Source organism: Lactuca serriola, chromosome 6, assembly GCF_051521515.1.
Source record: "Lactuca serriola cultivar US96UC23 chromosome 6, Lser_US96UC23_V15, whole genome shotgun sequence".
Classification (NCBI taxonomy): domain Eukaryota; kingdom Viridiplantae; phylum Streptophyta; class Magnoliopsida; order Asterales; family Asteraceae; genus Lactuca; species Lactuca serriola.
In genome coordinates, this window is record NC_136413.1 from 7,859,931 (window position 1) to 7,876,181 (window position 16,251).

General features: G+C 34.2%; 1 protein-coding gene across 1 annotated transcript; it reads left to right on the forward strand.

Annotated features, from left to right (window-relative positions):
- The first annotated feature begins 11,754 nt into the window (after positions 1–11,754).
- Positions 11,755–15,653, forward strand: LOC145056880 (uncharacterized). The gene is made up of 3 exons (XM_079004601.1): positions 11,755–13,031; positions 14,261–14,803; positions 15,312–15,653. The coding sequence occupies exons 1-3, from the start codon at positions 12,156–12,158 to the stop codon at positions 15,411–15,413; spliced, it is 1,521 nt and encodes a 506-aa protein (XP_078860727.1). The 5' UTR covers positions 11,755–12,155; the 3' UTR covers positions 15,414–15,653.
- The last annotated feature ends 598 nt before the right edge of the window (positions 15,654–16,251 follow it).

Genomic DNA, 16,251 nt, shown 5'->3' on the forward strand with positions numbered 1-16,251 from the left:
CCGACCTGGAGTTCCAAGTTGGGGATATGGTTCTCCTGAAGGTGTCGCCTTGGAAGGGCGTCATTTGATTCAGGAAGCGGGGCAAGTTGGGCCCGAGGTATATTGGGCCGTTCAGGGTTGTAGCCCAGGTGGGCAAGGTGGCGTATAGGCTGGATCTGCCAGTCGAGCTCAGCCAAATCCACAACACTTTCCATGTATCTCAGCTGCGGAAGTGCCTAGTGGACGATTCAGCGGTAGTGCCGTTAGAGGATATACAGGTTGATGACAGCCTGAATTACATTGAGCGCCCAGTCGCAATCCTCGACAGGAAGTCGAAGGATTGGAGGAACAAGCGAGTGGAACTCGTGAAGGTGCAATGGCAACACCGGAAGGGATCGGAGTGGACTTGGGAGCCAGTGGAAGAGATGATGGAGCACTACCCCGAGCTATTTTTAGAGCAAGCAGAAGACTTCGAGGACGAAGTCTAAAATAAGTGGGGGAGATTTGTAGCACCTGTTCCTGGTACGTAAATTTCATTTGAGCTTTTTTTTCATTTTAAGCCTTGGACTCGGCGAGTTGTAGGTCCGACTCGCCGAGTAGAGACGGGACGCGGGACACGTTTAAGTTGGCGACTCGGCGAGTCCATATCCTGGACTCGGCGACTCACCGCTGTTTGAGGAAACCCTAAGTTTCAGGGGTTTGCACCCTATTTAAGCCCTCATTCCGCCCCAAGCCAACCCCCATTCACCCTCAGAGCCCTAACCCTCGTTCAAAGCTTTATTCCTTGATATTTTGAAGCATTCTTAGTGTGTTTTGAAGTTTTGGAGAAGGGAGAAGAGTAGATCAAGAAGAGGAAGAGGAGGTCAACCATATTTAAGCAATCTCAGTGTTTTCCTTGAGGTAAAACTCGATTTTCCCCTCTGATTTCGTGCTTATTGTTCCTTATAACTCCATTAAAGTCCTTCTTGAGCCATTTCCAAGCTTGTGTATGTTTAAGGATTCGTAATAAGTTGAGTAACTTCTAGATCTAGGTGGGATCGAGCTCCAGGAGCTTGGATCTACTGCCTTTATGGACCCTTATTGCATGAAAACCCTAGATCTACTCTTTTGGTGCATTTTGAGCCTTAAAACCCTCATTGGTGAATATCTACACGTAAAGTTGGAAACTTTACATGTTATTCATGCTCTAGGAACCCAGATCTGTGGGTAGCATAAGCTGGATTCAAGCAGAATCACGTGTGTAGTAGTTGCATGTGGCCGACTCGGCGAGTCGTTCATCTGACTCGGCGAGTCGAGTCGCGAGTCCCCGAGTTTTCCCCTTTTTACGTTTGCTGAGTGGGAGTAGTGAGTCACGGGGTGTGACTCGGTGAGTTGGAAGCCGAACTCATCCATGAAGGAACTCGGCGAGTCAATGCCCTGACTTGGCGAGTTCAAGGCAGTCTTCTTAGATCAAGAACAGACTCGACGAGTTGTTCATACAACTCGGCGAGTCTTAGCATAAGAGTTCATCGGATGAAGATGAACTCCGCGAGTTGTTCATACAACTCGGCGAGGGTGAAGGACTTGAACATCAGTTTAGAAGGAGAACTCGTCGAGTCAACGCCTAACTCGACGAGTAGAGACGGGATTCAGGACAATCGATTGGATAGGGACTCGGCGAGTTGGAGAGCCAACTCGGCGAGTCGGGTCAACTGAAAGTTGACTCTGACTTTGACTTATGACATGATCAGGGGTAAAATGGTCATTTACCCAAAGGACTGTTATTAGTAATTGATTGAGTATGTTGTGGGAATTACAGCCGGAGGATTTCGGGAGCAGCAGCAGCAGCATTAGGCAGTCAGTTCCCGATCAGAGCAGCAACTATTTCGAGGTGAGTTACCTTCCAGTAGCGGTGGGTCTACGGCCACAATATCGGCCCACCAGTAGGAGTTGTACGTTAGATGAATGTCTTTGTGATATCATCTAGGTTTGCTACTACACGATATGTTATATGCTAGTATAATATGTTATATGTGATAGAAGTAGAGTTCGGTCGTTAGGACCGAAGGGTAGTTCAGACACCCCAGATATGTCTGATAATTTGCTGTCATGATATATGTGTAAGTAGCAGTAGGGGGTGAAATAGTCCCCGAGGATCGGTTGTCAGGACCGACGGGTAGACGGCACCCCAAAATGGCCGCACGGGTAGTCGGCACCCCAGAATGGCCGTACTGGGTAGTCAGGCACCCCAGAATAGTCTGGCAGTATGTATGATATGTGTTTGTATGGTATGTGGCACGATGGGGGAACTCACTAAGCTTTGTGCTTACGTTTTTCAGTTGTTGTTTCAGGTACCTCTTCAGCTAGGGGAAAGGAGCCGGCGCGGTAGCGGCATATCACACACACTCTTGATTCCGCAGTTATGAGTTTATTCTGGGATTGATACTCTGATATTTTGATTGTTTAAATGTTGTGGATTTCAAATTTGGTTTTCGATGTGAAATGGTTTAATTAAACAATGTTTTAATTATTAATGTTTTCTAAGTAATGTTTTAAAAATGAAATTTTTGGACGTGAAAAATTGGGTCGTTACACAAACATAGGAGTCGTATGAGTTGTGGAAGCTGGGCTGAGTGGATCTGCTTGCCGTTTGCTCATTTATGTATTTCCTCCTAATTCTTTGTTTTTCTGGTTCTCCTCTGTATTTGTTCTTCCTATTTGTTTTCTTCCAGTTTGTATTGTCTCTCGTGTCACGTTTTTAGTTAATTGCTAATCGTGACATTTTATATTAATGATATTTGTCGTTTCAAAAAAAATAAAAAATAAAAGATTAACTGATAGTCGAAAAACTAATTGCTAGCTTATATAATGTAGCTGTTAAAAATGATATATGATAAAACTAGTTGATAACTGAAAATGTAAATGATGTGTAGAAAACATATAAGTTTTGTCATTTTCATTTGATATTGTATTGTATTGTATCTATTTTTTAAACTTTTTAAAATGACATCTTTTATTAGCTTATATTGTAACTTAATAATGCAATTATCTATAAAAGTAAATTGTGAAATGATTTTAATTTTTTCATCAAATGATATTTTAATATTTTGTGTTTATAAGGCTAGACGGTGTGAGTTCAGCAATGGACTCGGTGGGTTCGACACACATCGGGCCGAGTACTTGGCAAGCCGAGCTCGGCTCGACAAGTCGGTGACCAAATGCCGATGAGAGAGAAAAGAGTTTTCAATTGGAAAGTTACATTAATGGTCCCTATAAATTCTCTTTTGCTTCACTTTTTACTCTAAACTCAACTTGTAACCCTTCAACTTTATAAAAATTGTCATTTTGACTTATTGCCTTTCATATTTAATAATTTTTATTAATTAAAGTAAACTAATTCTATATAAGTTAATTGTTATTAATATTCTTTGTTTCCTCATTTTAAATTATATGATGTTTTTACTTGTTGTAATATTATTTTACTAAGGTTTTTTTTGTATTTTTTTAAATGTGTTTGTTGTATTTTTTGTTGAATTTTAATGAAATTGTAGTTTTAAATTAAGTTGGTTAAATTGATTATTTTTATTATAAATTAATTTAAAAAAAGCTGGCAAGTGTGACAACCAACGCCGTGAAAATGACAAATGTGACAAAAATGACGTGACGTTGATGTGGACCTTGACAAACGTGACACCACACCCACCTTAAAGTCATGAGCGGACGTAATGTTATTTTATGACGACTCTTGATAAATAAATAGGTAAATGTGTAAACATTTGTATCCATTGTTGAATATTTTATATTATTTTAAACGGTGAAATAACGAACGTTAAATATAGCTTTAACAAAAAATAAACATTCAATAATCAACGCTTAATATTTTATGTATTTTTAATAGAATTTGGGGAATATATTTTTATATTTAATAAGAGGGTATATTTATAAGAATTTTTAAAAAATTCCACAAGCTCGTTAAAAGATACTCATATTAGTTTCCGATAATCATAAATATATTTTATTATTTGACTTGACAAAACATGACAACTTAAACAAAAGATAATTAATAAGCTAGATATAATGTGTCAAAGATAACCTAAGAAGTGGTTTAGATAAAAGTTATGTAATGAGTTTTTGCAAATAATTTTTAGTTGACAATCACACATTTTATATTCTTGTGAAATTGTCGTATGTACTATGTGAAAATGATAATACTAGCCATTTTCTAGGTTTCTTTATCATAAAATAGCCGCAAAATGAAAAATGATCTAAATAAACATATCATACTTCAATTTTGGAGATTATAAAGTTGCATTTTGTAAGCTCTTAAGTAGGCCGGTTGTGTTGTTTTTTAAATTTTCAAAACAAAATGGATAACACTTATATGGAATAGTGGATCCCATATACAAATACACGAACAACAAAAAATATAAATATTTAAGTTATAGAAGGGGGTAACACCACTAAAATGTTGTTTGTTAACTCCCATTAAAGAGGAGACGATAGAGGGTTCACCATTTTAGTTCAATATGCGGCTTGAAAGACAACACCACATGTCAAATGTAGTTATCTCAACATATTTCAAAATGAGTTCATCAAATGGAATTCAACAACAAAATCTTCCCCAACCTACCCATAATCTTTCATAATATTATAAGAATCAGTCCCAACACCATAACTGGAATCAAGAAAATTTTCATGGATCGATCTGAGTTATGTTTCATGGCCTTAGGATGTGTGGTAAGATGCTTTTGTAATGTATACATTATGCATTTTTAGTTATAATTTAACCAATACTCATATTATTGCTTTTCTAGATTCAGGCGTTTCTAAGGCACATTATGCCATTGATATTTATAAGTAGGGTCCCCTAAATAGGAGCTAATTAGGGTCGATTTTAATAGCAGTTTCCTTGGAGGGAAACCAAGACGATATATTGTAAACGTTTGGTTTACGAATTACAGAGAGTAACGAAGGTTAGACTGGGTTCTTATAGAGGCTCAAGGAATGTCTTGGGGGACAGTAGGGAAGTCGCATTCAAAAGAAATATTTCAAATTCAATAAAATTGGCCTTAAGTATTGTATACTTGGATTCATATCATGGATATTGTTGTATGAATGTTGGTCATAATTTATAGTCTATAATTGGTCGCAATAATGCAATGAAACAATTGTATTGGTAGGCATGAAAAAATTATAACATGTTTAATTTTCAGTTGTCTTTAGATAGCCTTCAACAAACAATCAACAACAAAAATACACTTGATTGACTGAACAATATTGCTATTGTGAAATGGGAAAAGTCATTTTCCCTATAACACATTTCAATATTTTGTCAACTGATATTCCTCATGTCATGTTAAGGTTATTAATGGGCAGACATGATTTACTGATAACGACCATCATTGAAGTTTTCCATTTATCAATGCAACAAGTGCTCATGACTCGACTGAAATATTTAGAAAATACTTGTCTATATTTAAGGATATATATAACTAATTTTAAGCATTAAATTGCAATAAAGCTTTTAGGGGGTAGTATGGTGATCTCACACCTGCTAGACTAAGCTTTCGTAGGAGGATGCATAAGTGTCGAGCCTAACGGGCAAGACATGTGTATAGCTTCAACTATGAAGTAAATGATTCTTTGCAAACTGCATATATACATCTCAATCGCATGATTTGTAGATGTGGAAAATGACAAAAAAGTGGTGTACCGTGTGAGCACACGAGAACAACGATTAGATCGTTTAACAAGCCATATATTCATAATCTTGTTAACTATAATTTGACATATGTTGTCTATCGAGCTGTATATCAAACAAAAACTATGAACCCTTTACCACGTCCTCCTCAATGCGAATTACCAAAAGACATTTTAGTGATGTTACCCCATCTAAAACTTAAATATTTACATATATTTATTGTTCTTTTATTTTTATATTAGATACACTATTCCGTGTAATAAAAGAAGTGTTATCCACTTTTATTTGAAAATTTTAAAGAAAGCACAACCATCCTATTTAGGAGCTTACAAAATACGACTTTATACCCACAAAATTAGAGTGTGTATGTCTATGGATAATCTTTGCTACATAGAACACGATGAAAAAAAACCACCATAAACGGAGTTTGTATGAAAGAGTTATAAAAGTTCAAAGTTTTTTTTTTTTTCATATTTTTCACTGAGTAGACTACTTTGGTCTTAAAAAAATATGCATTCCAGTCATCCGATATTGGAATATGATATGTTCTTGTATATTCTTTACTAAATAAAACACAATGAAAGACAATTAATACGAAACAAAGTTCATATAAAGATGTTATGAAAGTTTAAAGTTAGAAAAAGTTAAGTTTTCTTAGGCATAATCTATGAAAATCCATCTAGACAATACATGTTTTTCAAAAAAGAAAAAAAAATGACAAGACAATAAATACTTAAAAAAATGCAAATGACGTCACCTTTAGCGGTCGGCACCCATGTTTTTTTTTAGATAACGTCACTTTTAACAGATAACTTTGTTACTTTTAGATGATCATTTGCGAAAATTGTAGTTATTTAAGTTATTTTTATTTTATGGCTACATATGATAACAAATATAACTATTATGATTATTTTCTTTTTATATTATAATCTTACGGTTGATATTGATTAGGGGTAAGCGCGATGTGGTTCGGTGCGATTATTAGCTAAAACCTCACCACTAACCGTAAATGCGGTTAATCTATTTTCAAAACCGTTTAGTGCGGTTATTTTTGGGGTGCGGTGCGGTTTTAGTTTTTTTTTTTTTTTTTTTTTTTGTTGCGGTTATTAACCGTATGGATTTGGTGCAATTATTTTGTGTGGTTTTTAACCACAGTTTAGAGCTGAAACGGTTTTAAGAGCTCAAACATATTACTTCTAATAATAAAAAACCATATGGTATAAAACAATTAACTTAAATCACAGGCAACTAATATCTTAAAAACGTCAAATCAATAGTAATTAAAAATAAATATCTTAAAATTGTCAAATTGCACTATTTGTCAAAGTTACCATAACAAAAAACCAACATTTTTGACTTATATTTTATCTTTCTTTCATCCATGAAACTAGTTTTATTTTTAATATTTAATATATTAATAAATAAAAAAAACAAATTGTATATAATATATGCGGTGCGGTGCGGTTTTTTTGCGATTTTTGAAAACTAATAACCACACCGCACCGTAAATTTGCAATTTTTGAAAAACAGAAAACCTCACCATCGGTTTTTATTGCGGTTGCGGTTAATCGGTTGCGGTTTTTACGGTTAATTTTAGTTGCGATACTGTTTTTGCTCGCTTCTATATTATTGATATATAAAATTTCTGGAAACATATAATTTCCAAAACATAACATATTCTTAAAATACGATTTCCCTGTATTTGATGGCGATGAGAGAGATTTGATGTGATGAACTACAATGACTTAGTGTAACTACTTTTTAGAAAATTTTGACCGACAAGTTCTTTTTTCTTATTTCACATTTATTTTTTAATAATATAATGTTCAATATAGTGTTCGAAAATATAAAACGATTAAAGCTGCAAATCTTTTTCATGCTACTTAAATGTCGCCTCACTAACCCAATTTGTTTTTAATACAACTTCACTATATTTTAAAAAAATCGTTTAAAGTTATATGTAAGGCTATTAATGGTATCCGTTGCAGTTGATATATTTAATAAATTAAAAAGAATGAAATTGATGAAAAATAATGATGAAAATGTATAGGCTAAAGTTTGTAATTGCAAATGATATGAAAAAACTTTTAATTAGAAAACCTCTCACAATAAGAGAAGTTATTTCTAAAGCTTATTTACGCAAAAACTCACATTATGACACTCATTAAATTGAAAGAAAATTATAAGAGTGGACGGTATGATAGATTAGATGCGGAATGTCTTAAGTATCGTCAGTACTTAAAAAACCATAATTTCGTCCTTAGACCGTTTAGAGTGGGCAACGCCAAAGGGCGTTATGCTGATTTGGCCAACAAAAAACACCGGTATAACGGCTGGCACACCGCCCCCCTTAGTCGTTATACCGTGTTACGTTACGAGACGTTTTGGTGATAACGAGTGCAACGACATAATTTTAGTTTTCAACCATTGTAAAACGGTCAAAAACATAAAAAAACAAAAAATCAATCATTTTACCTATTTTACACCTCTCTCTCTCTCTCTCTCTCTCTCTATATATATATATATATATATATATATATATATATATATATATATATATATATATATATATATAGTAGGTAAAAAATGTTTGATATAAGATTGTAGGTAAAAAATAAAGGTATATATATATACCTTTATTTTTTACCTACAATCTTATATCAAACATTTTTAATTTCAAATCTTCAAAAAATTTCTCTTTTCATTACTATGGATCAAAACCCCAACACTCTTCCTCCAAACACAAATACACATCCGCCTCTCGGTTTTGCACAATACGAAATGTACGCGAACATCCTCAACACTCATGGCAATTTTTTCAATTCCGGCTCACCCTCACCACATTTCACTACAACCCTTCTACAAAACCTCTTCAACCCATTTGCTACAATACAAAAAATACCCCACAACCACCACCCACCCAACAAACGGTACCCGAGACACAGGGGTGGGGGGAGCAAAAAAAACGGCCCAAAGAGGGAGAGAACGAAGGAAAGGGAAAGTGGTTGCGGTGGAGCAATCAGAAGACGAACCTCCAACATGGTGGACCGCGGAGGAGGAATAGGCGTTGGCGGTGGGTTGGTGTGGGACATCAAAAAATCCAACGCAAGGAAACGATATGCGAAAGGTTGCTTTTTGGGAAGCCATGATCGTCAAATTTCGTACCATTTTGAAGAAAGATGAAAAGTACTGCAATCACGACATGTTGAGTAGCAAATGGACTTAAATAAGCAAGAAATGCACCAAGTTCAATTATATCCATAACAAACTTTCCTCTCACAAGCAAAGTGTTGCGACCGATTTTGACGTTTATAGAGCGGCGAGGGAGCAATATCATGTCGAGACCGGTCACGTTTTTTAGCACGAAAAAATTTGAGAGATTGTCAAGGAAGACCGAAAGTGGAATAAAACTGACACATTTATGGAACAATAATTGAAGAGGTCGCGCAACTCGGGTTCGGTCGATGTTTCAGACGCATGCACAAACATCGACCTCAATGCGGACATGGATGAGATATCGGACGACTTGAACAACCTTTAAGAGATCTCCCCGCCTCGACAACCGATAGGCTGCGACAAAGCGAGGCGTGCTCAACGAAACACGAATGAAGCCGAAAGTAGACGTTGAGAGCAAGCCGAAATGAAACAAAAATTTGACGAGCACAACGAAATCGCGCATAAAAGATATGAGTTGCAACAAGATCATTTTTAGTTCCTACGTCGTGAAGCCGAGAATGATCGTATTGCGAAAGATTTGACAATTCTTCAAACTAGCAAGAAGAATTTGCCACCGAGACGGTTGAAGACACTTCGAAAAATGAAGGTGGAGATTGAATAGAAATATTTAGACCAAGATTAGTGTTTTGTTTTTTTTCGTTGTGATGTTTTTTTCGTTGTAATGTCGTTTATATTTTTTTCGTTGTTATTATTTTTTATTTTTTATTTTTTTGGAAACGAAAAATATTATTATAAAACCCATGATTAGCAAGCGACTAAATCATGGAAAAGAGAAAGCAAAACAAGTTTTAGAAACAGGAAGGAAAAAACAAAAAAAAAACAAGCAAATTACAAGAAATGTTCAAAAGGTGAACAACACCATTCCGCCCAACTGCCATAATCCGAAGAGCTCCTGTACTTATACCAATTATAGGATGTGGAGATAATGGTATCCGCCACGTTCGTAGGGGCAGTAAAAGAGTTTTTGAACACCCTATCATTTCTGGCTAACCAGATAGACCAGATGGTACAGTATAGGATCATACTACCAATCAACCTTCTTTTACACCTATTTCCTCCGGAAGCCATCGAATCGAGAAAGTCCAACATGCTGTTAAATCTTCTAGGTTGAAAACCACACCATTTAAAGATCCATATGTGAACCTCCTGAGCAAATTCACAGTTAAGAAGAAGATGAGTTGTCGTTTCCCGTTCATTACCGCACATCGGACAATGTTGGGATTGAGTTTGAACACCCCTTTTATTTAATGAATCCGCCACTGGAATACATCTTAAATGATTTGATAGGTGGCAACATTTAACTTTTTTCGTTGTAATGTAGTTTTTAATTAGTATTTATTTTAAATATGTGTTATTTAATTTATATGTTTTTAAAAAAAAATATTATGACATAAATTAAAAAAAATAAAACAAAATAGAAAAATGGAAATTACAAACATAAAAAAAAATTAAATAGAAAATGATAGTTGTTATTACATATTATTTGGTGTTGTCAATTTCCACCTTGTGTGTTATAACACCAAAAGTATGAGTAGGATGATGAGGTAGACACTTTGGATCTCCCTATCTAATAAAAAAATAGTTTTATTTTCCTTTTGACACGTGTCATCTTATTAGCCCCCTAACAAAAGTGTGTCGCCCTATTACATTTACTAGTGTATAACCTGTGTGAACCACAGGTTATAAAATTAATTAAACTTTTGTAATAAAATTTTATAATTATTAATCAATTATTTTAAATAAATTATTAATTAAGAGATATATATGAAAATTTTAAAGTTATTATAGCTTCAAATTTAAAATATAATTAGAAAATATAAATTTGAATTTTGAAATGAGTTGCCTAATATATCTACATGATACATGGAATAATATTAATGTGGGGTTGTATTAGAATGACACTTGACAAAAGGAGATTAAAAGTATTTATTTATTAGAATAGGGATTGATTAATGCATGTCATTTATAAACCTATTGATTATCCATTTCAAATTTCAAATTTTAAATTTTTCACTCTAATTACATTAGATTAATAACATTAGAATAAAAATTAAAATAAATTTAATATAAATAATAAAGTGATATAATTTCACATATTTATTTAAATCAATGATTAAAATTTATATAACTAAAAAAAATCTCTTAATTAATAATTTATTTAAAATAGTTTATTAATAATTTTTAACTTTTATTTTAAAAGTTTAATTAATTATATAACCGTGGTTCACACGGGTTATAAACTAGTGTGATAATATATAGTAACATGTTGTCCATTCCCAATAGCCTTAATAGTAATAGACAAGTTAAGGGATAATCAACTTTATGAAATATGAACCCTTGCTCCCTCATTGATACCTTTCTTTCTATTTGTATCATATGTATTATTAACTGTATCAAAATGTATGATTTGAGAGAGATTAAATTTTATATATTATGTTAGGGAGACGTTTGAAAGTGAGAGCTGAAAAAAATATTGATATGATGATTATAAAGCATTTGGATTGAAAGAGATGAAATGAATAGACTTTTTCCATCTTAAGAATCAAATAGGGAGATAGATATTTGTATTTAAACGAATAAAACTCAATATTTTTATCGCTTTTATATTGGGAAATCAGATATTCTTTTATTTTATTTTTAGTCATTAAATCAAAACAAATATTAAAATCAAAATAAATAATTAATAAAGATAATTAGTGGATACCATAACTTAATAGGTAAATAAATAGGAAAGAAACGGAAAAATATTTTTTTGTTATATACTTTTATTTATAATAGCATTATTATATAATATAATATAAGTTATAAATTATTATTATAAAATAATATTCCTAATATAAAATAAGTTGTTTCTGTGCTGATTTCCGTTGCAAACCAAAACCCTCTCACATCAAAGCACCCCTCTCTTCTGTATCTTCACCATGTGAAAGTGAAACCCCCTTAATTTACAAATTACAGCCCCTCCCTCTTCATCTCTCTAGTTCTGTACACACACCGCGGCACATACTTCGATATACTCTCATATATACGTATATACATATACGTATCAACCGATTGTAGTCATCATCTTCAGCTTGATTCAGGGGAGTGTGCAAGCTGGCACCATTGCATGCTCTCCCAAGAAACTTTACTCTTTAAAACCCCAATTCATTTTCCTCAACTTTTCACTCTAATTTCTTAATTTTGCTGTTGTGGGTTTTGTCGGTTTAGGTTTGATTTCGTAGATCTGTCGCTTCTGTGCCCTGAATCTGGCCCTAATATGAAACTGGTTCAAAAAGATTCAGAGAAGATCATATGGGATCAGATGAGAACCCACGCTTCGAACAATACATCACCCATTTTGTCAAATCGGGTCGGCAGTGGGTTACCCAAGCTTATGCTGTATCTTATCTCTTTCGTCTGTGCAACTTACCTTGTTTACACTCTCAAGCTTCTCAACACCCCTAATTTGCCTTGTGGCGAACATGATTTGATATTTTCTTCTCGTGCTTCGTCACAGAACGTTACGCTTACGCCGGCGATCGTTGCACCGGAGAAAACGGAGCTCAAACACATTGTTTTTGGCATTGCAGCGTCGGCAAAGCTCTGGGAGAAACGGAAGAATTACATCAAGTTGTGGTGGAAGAAAGAGGCGAAAATGAGGGGGATTGTGTGGTTAGACAACCCAGTCAAAACCCAACCTGATGATGGTCTGCCGCCGTTAAAAATTTCCGGCGATACCGCGCATTTTGCTTATAAGAACAAACAGGGTCACCGGTCGGCGATTCGGATATCAAGGATTATTTCGGAGACGATACGATTAGGGATGGATAATGTAAGGTGGTTTGTAATGGGGGACGATGACACAGTGTTCATTACTGATAATCTTGTTAGGGTTTTGAACAAGTACGATCACAATCAATATTACTACATCGGAAGCTTGTCGGAAAGTCATCTCCAGAACATATACTTCAGCTACGGTATGGCGTACGGCGGCGGCGGTTTTGCTATCAGCTATCCCTTAGCTAAAGCTCTGGAGAAGATGCAAGATCGGTGTATTCAGAGGTATCCCGGACTGTACGGCTCCGACGATCGGATGCAGGCGTGTATGGCTGAGCTCGGTGTGCCACTCACCAAAGAACTCGGCTTTCACCAGGTTAGTGAAACCTAAAACCCTTCGATTCTCGTCGATATTTCTTTCCAGGGTTGTACATTGTGCAAAATTAGTTGTGCTTTTCATCTAATAATCTCCAAAGATTGCTCTAACACATCAATGGGGTAAAACCCATCTCCAGAATGGTATTGAATTGCATAATGATGTTGTAACTTGTAAGTAATGCTTGCTTGGTTGCACCTAAAGTGCTCAAGAACAAAATTTTCTTGATTGTTGCAACTTGCAAGTGGTCTATTAGTTTATTACTTTCCAAATTGCAAACATTTTGTATTTATGATTGCAACGTCTCCCTTTTCTGCTAATTTCCAAGTTAAAGTTACATTTTTACCTTGATCCTGAAGAAATTCTTTGTTTTATTACCATTAAAACTCATTCTAGATGTTAACCCTATAAGAAAAAAACATTTTATCATTATTAACAACTCCAGTAAAGAACAGGATCTATTTATCCAAGCATTACAGCCTTCGTTTAGAAGATGATGATAGGATTCTTATTATATTCATTATAAATTTAGTGGGAAACACAATGAAGAAATATATGTCTCCATTTATTATGTGAAGAAAACTAGACATAAAATGGAAAAATGTCACTTTTATGATATATGTCTTTTGCTAGGATTTTAACCATATCAATGTGACAATGCCCATAAGTATACACCGACAAATCGTACTAAAATCTACCACTTTCACTACATTCTTCCTCATTTTTTTTTTGCAATTTCTGTAAACCAGAATTAAATTGTGTTATAATCACAAAATTCACCCATTATTCTTTTCTTTGACAAAAAGCTTTCTTCATTTATAGTGGATGTGGTGATATTAAGCTTACAAGTTACAACACAGGTAAGGGGATGTAGATGTAGATAGTAGTCATAGTACTAGTAGGATTCTTTGTAGTCCAACAATATTTGACTCTTTTGTCCTTATCAACATTATTTTGTGGTAGTGAAAAAAAAAACCTTCATTCACTTTTCTTGAATTTCCATTTATAATTTCAGAGCAATAATTGGTGCACATGCTAACTTCCAAAATCCAACATTATTGATATGTGTACTATTCTCATTAGCCTTATTGTATCCTATCTTTTCACTTCTCAAGTTTTTTTGGTGTAAAGTTTGCTACTTTAATACAGGAATGGGTCACCCTTATAGTTAAAAAGCATGTCTGATATGGGTTTTCTTTTTTTCTTTTTAATTTTCTTTTTATTTACAGTATGACGTGTATGGAAACTTATTTGGGCTACTTGCTGCACACCCGGTGACACCAATAGTCTCGTTACACCATCTTGATGTAGTCGAACCAATCTTTCCTGAAGTGACACGTGTCGAGGCTCTAAAAAGACTAATGCTACCAATGAAACTGGATTCGGCTGGACTTATCCAACAGTCCATTTGTTATGACACCTCAAAAAGTTGGACAGTTTCGGTTTCTTGGGGATTTGCAATTCAAGTTTTTAGAGGAATCATGTCCCCACGTGAAGTCGAAATGCCTTCTAGAACTTTCTTGAATTGGTATCGAAGAGCGGATTATACCGCGTACGCATTCAATACGCGTCCGGTTGCTAGAAACCCGTGTCAGAAACCGTTTGTGTTTTATATGACAAAAGTGCGGTTGAATTCGACTACGAATGAGACCGTGAGTGAATACACGCGACATCGTGTCCCTCATCCTCCTTGCAAATGGAAGATGTTGGATCCTTCGATTCTTGATAAAGTTGTTGTTTATAAAAGACCGGATCCGCAATTATGGGATAGGGTAAGTGTCAGTAAAGGAAGGGTTGTTTCTTTTTGGGAAACGGTCAGTTTACAGTTTAATCCCAAGATTAATTTTTTGAACAGAAAAGTCCAAATTATTTTATAATTTGCCCAAATTAACGAAAACGACAGATTATCGTATAAAATTAGATAATCGAGACTTTTAATCTTGGGCGTAAACTGACACAAAATATTAAGACTGTATAGGAGATTTCCGTTTCTTTTTTACTTAATCTGAACAAACAGAATGACTTGATGGGTTAAGCCAAAAACCCTGACTTAATGTATTTAAACACTAAACAATCATTTGTTATTTATCATATTTTACACACAAGGGTAAAATGGTAATTTACTAGAGTAAAAAACAAAGTATTTATGTATCCAATGGTCATTTAGTTAGATTCGGACGGTTTATTCAGTCGAGAAAGAAACAGAAGAAATAAATCCTAAGCCAATGGTGTTTTAGATACATGTTTTTGATTTTTATATAATGTTTAATTTTTTTGCAGTCTCCGAGGAGAAATTGTTGTAGGGTTTTGGAGTCGAAGAGGAAAGGGTTGGTTGTGGATGTTGGGTTATGTGGTGAAGGGGAGATAAGTGAAGTAGAATAACAAAAGCAAAAACCCATGGAAAGACTTTTGTTCTTGTCTTGTTTTCTTGTAAGGTACTTTCTTTTTTTTATTTCTTTATGTTTATTTTTAGCATAAGTTCTTAATTTTTCAATGCGTTTAGCTTATTATCGTATATGAGTTCTTTGTTCTTTTCAAGTTCGCTGACACAATAGATTAGGAATTATGTCAATGTATAAACTTTTGTCGCTTACACGCAATAAAACACGATTATTGAGTGCATATTAGTGTTCTTAATAATATCTTGAAATGCATGTGTTTTTTGGCTTGAAATTTGACTATGTAAGTAATGATACTTTTTGAAAGACTAATTAATATGCTAATTTTTTTGGTGGTTGTATCATTTGAAAAGTATGTGTGGATATAGCTACAAGTGGAATAAAAAAATATTAATTATTTGCTTAATGATGATTAGAATTTAGAAACGAATGGAAGAGATGAAATCAAATATATAATAATGTGACCGACACAAATATTAATAATTGGAAACATTGTGGTTTGGGGTTGGTGACAAATTATTATTTTTATTGAAAAGTGGGTCACCCTTTGTTCCGTTATGGTCAATTCTCAAAGATATAGGAAAATACAAGATCTCTTGTTTTTATTTAAATATGTAACATATTTTATTTGTTTTTTAACATTGAAATTTATGACCCTTGTCTTCGAATCTAATCTAAGGGAGGCTTTATTATTATTATTATTATTATTTTTTATTCTCCTAATACTAATTCATTATTTTATGAGAGTTTTTAAGGTCGAGATCTAACATATGATTCTTATTAACTTTGTAAGGTGTTGTTAACTTTGTAAAAAGATGGTC

Excerpts from the sequence above, each read along its gene's own strand:
- LOC145056880 (XM_079004601.1), top strand. The coding sequence starts at position 12,156 with ATGAAACTGGTTCAAAAAGATTCAGAGAAGATCATATGGGATCAGATG. Across the intron at positions 13,032-14,260 it reads AAGAACTCGGCTTTCACCAG|TATGACGTGTATGGAAACTT; the intron begins GTTAGTGAAACC and ends TTTTATTTACAG. Across the intron at positions 14,804-15,311 it reads ATCCGCAATTATGGGATAGG|TCTCCGAGGAGAAATTGTTG; the intron begins GTAAGTGTCAGT and ends ATTTTTTTGCAG.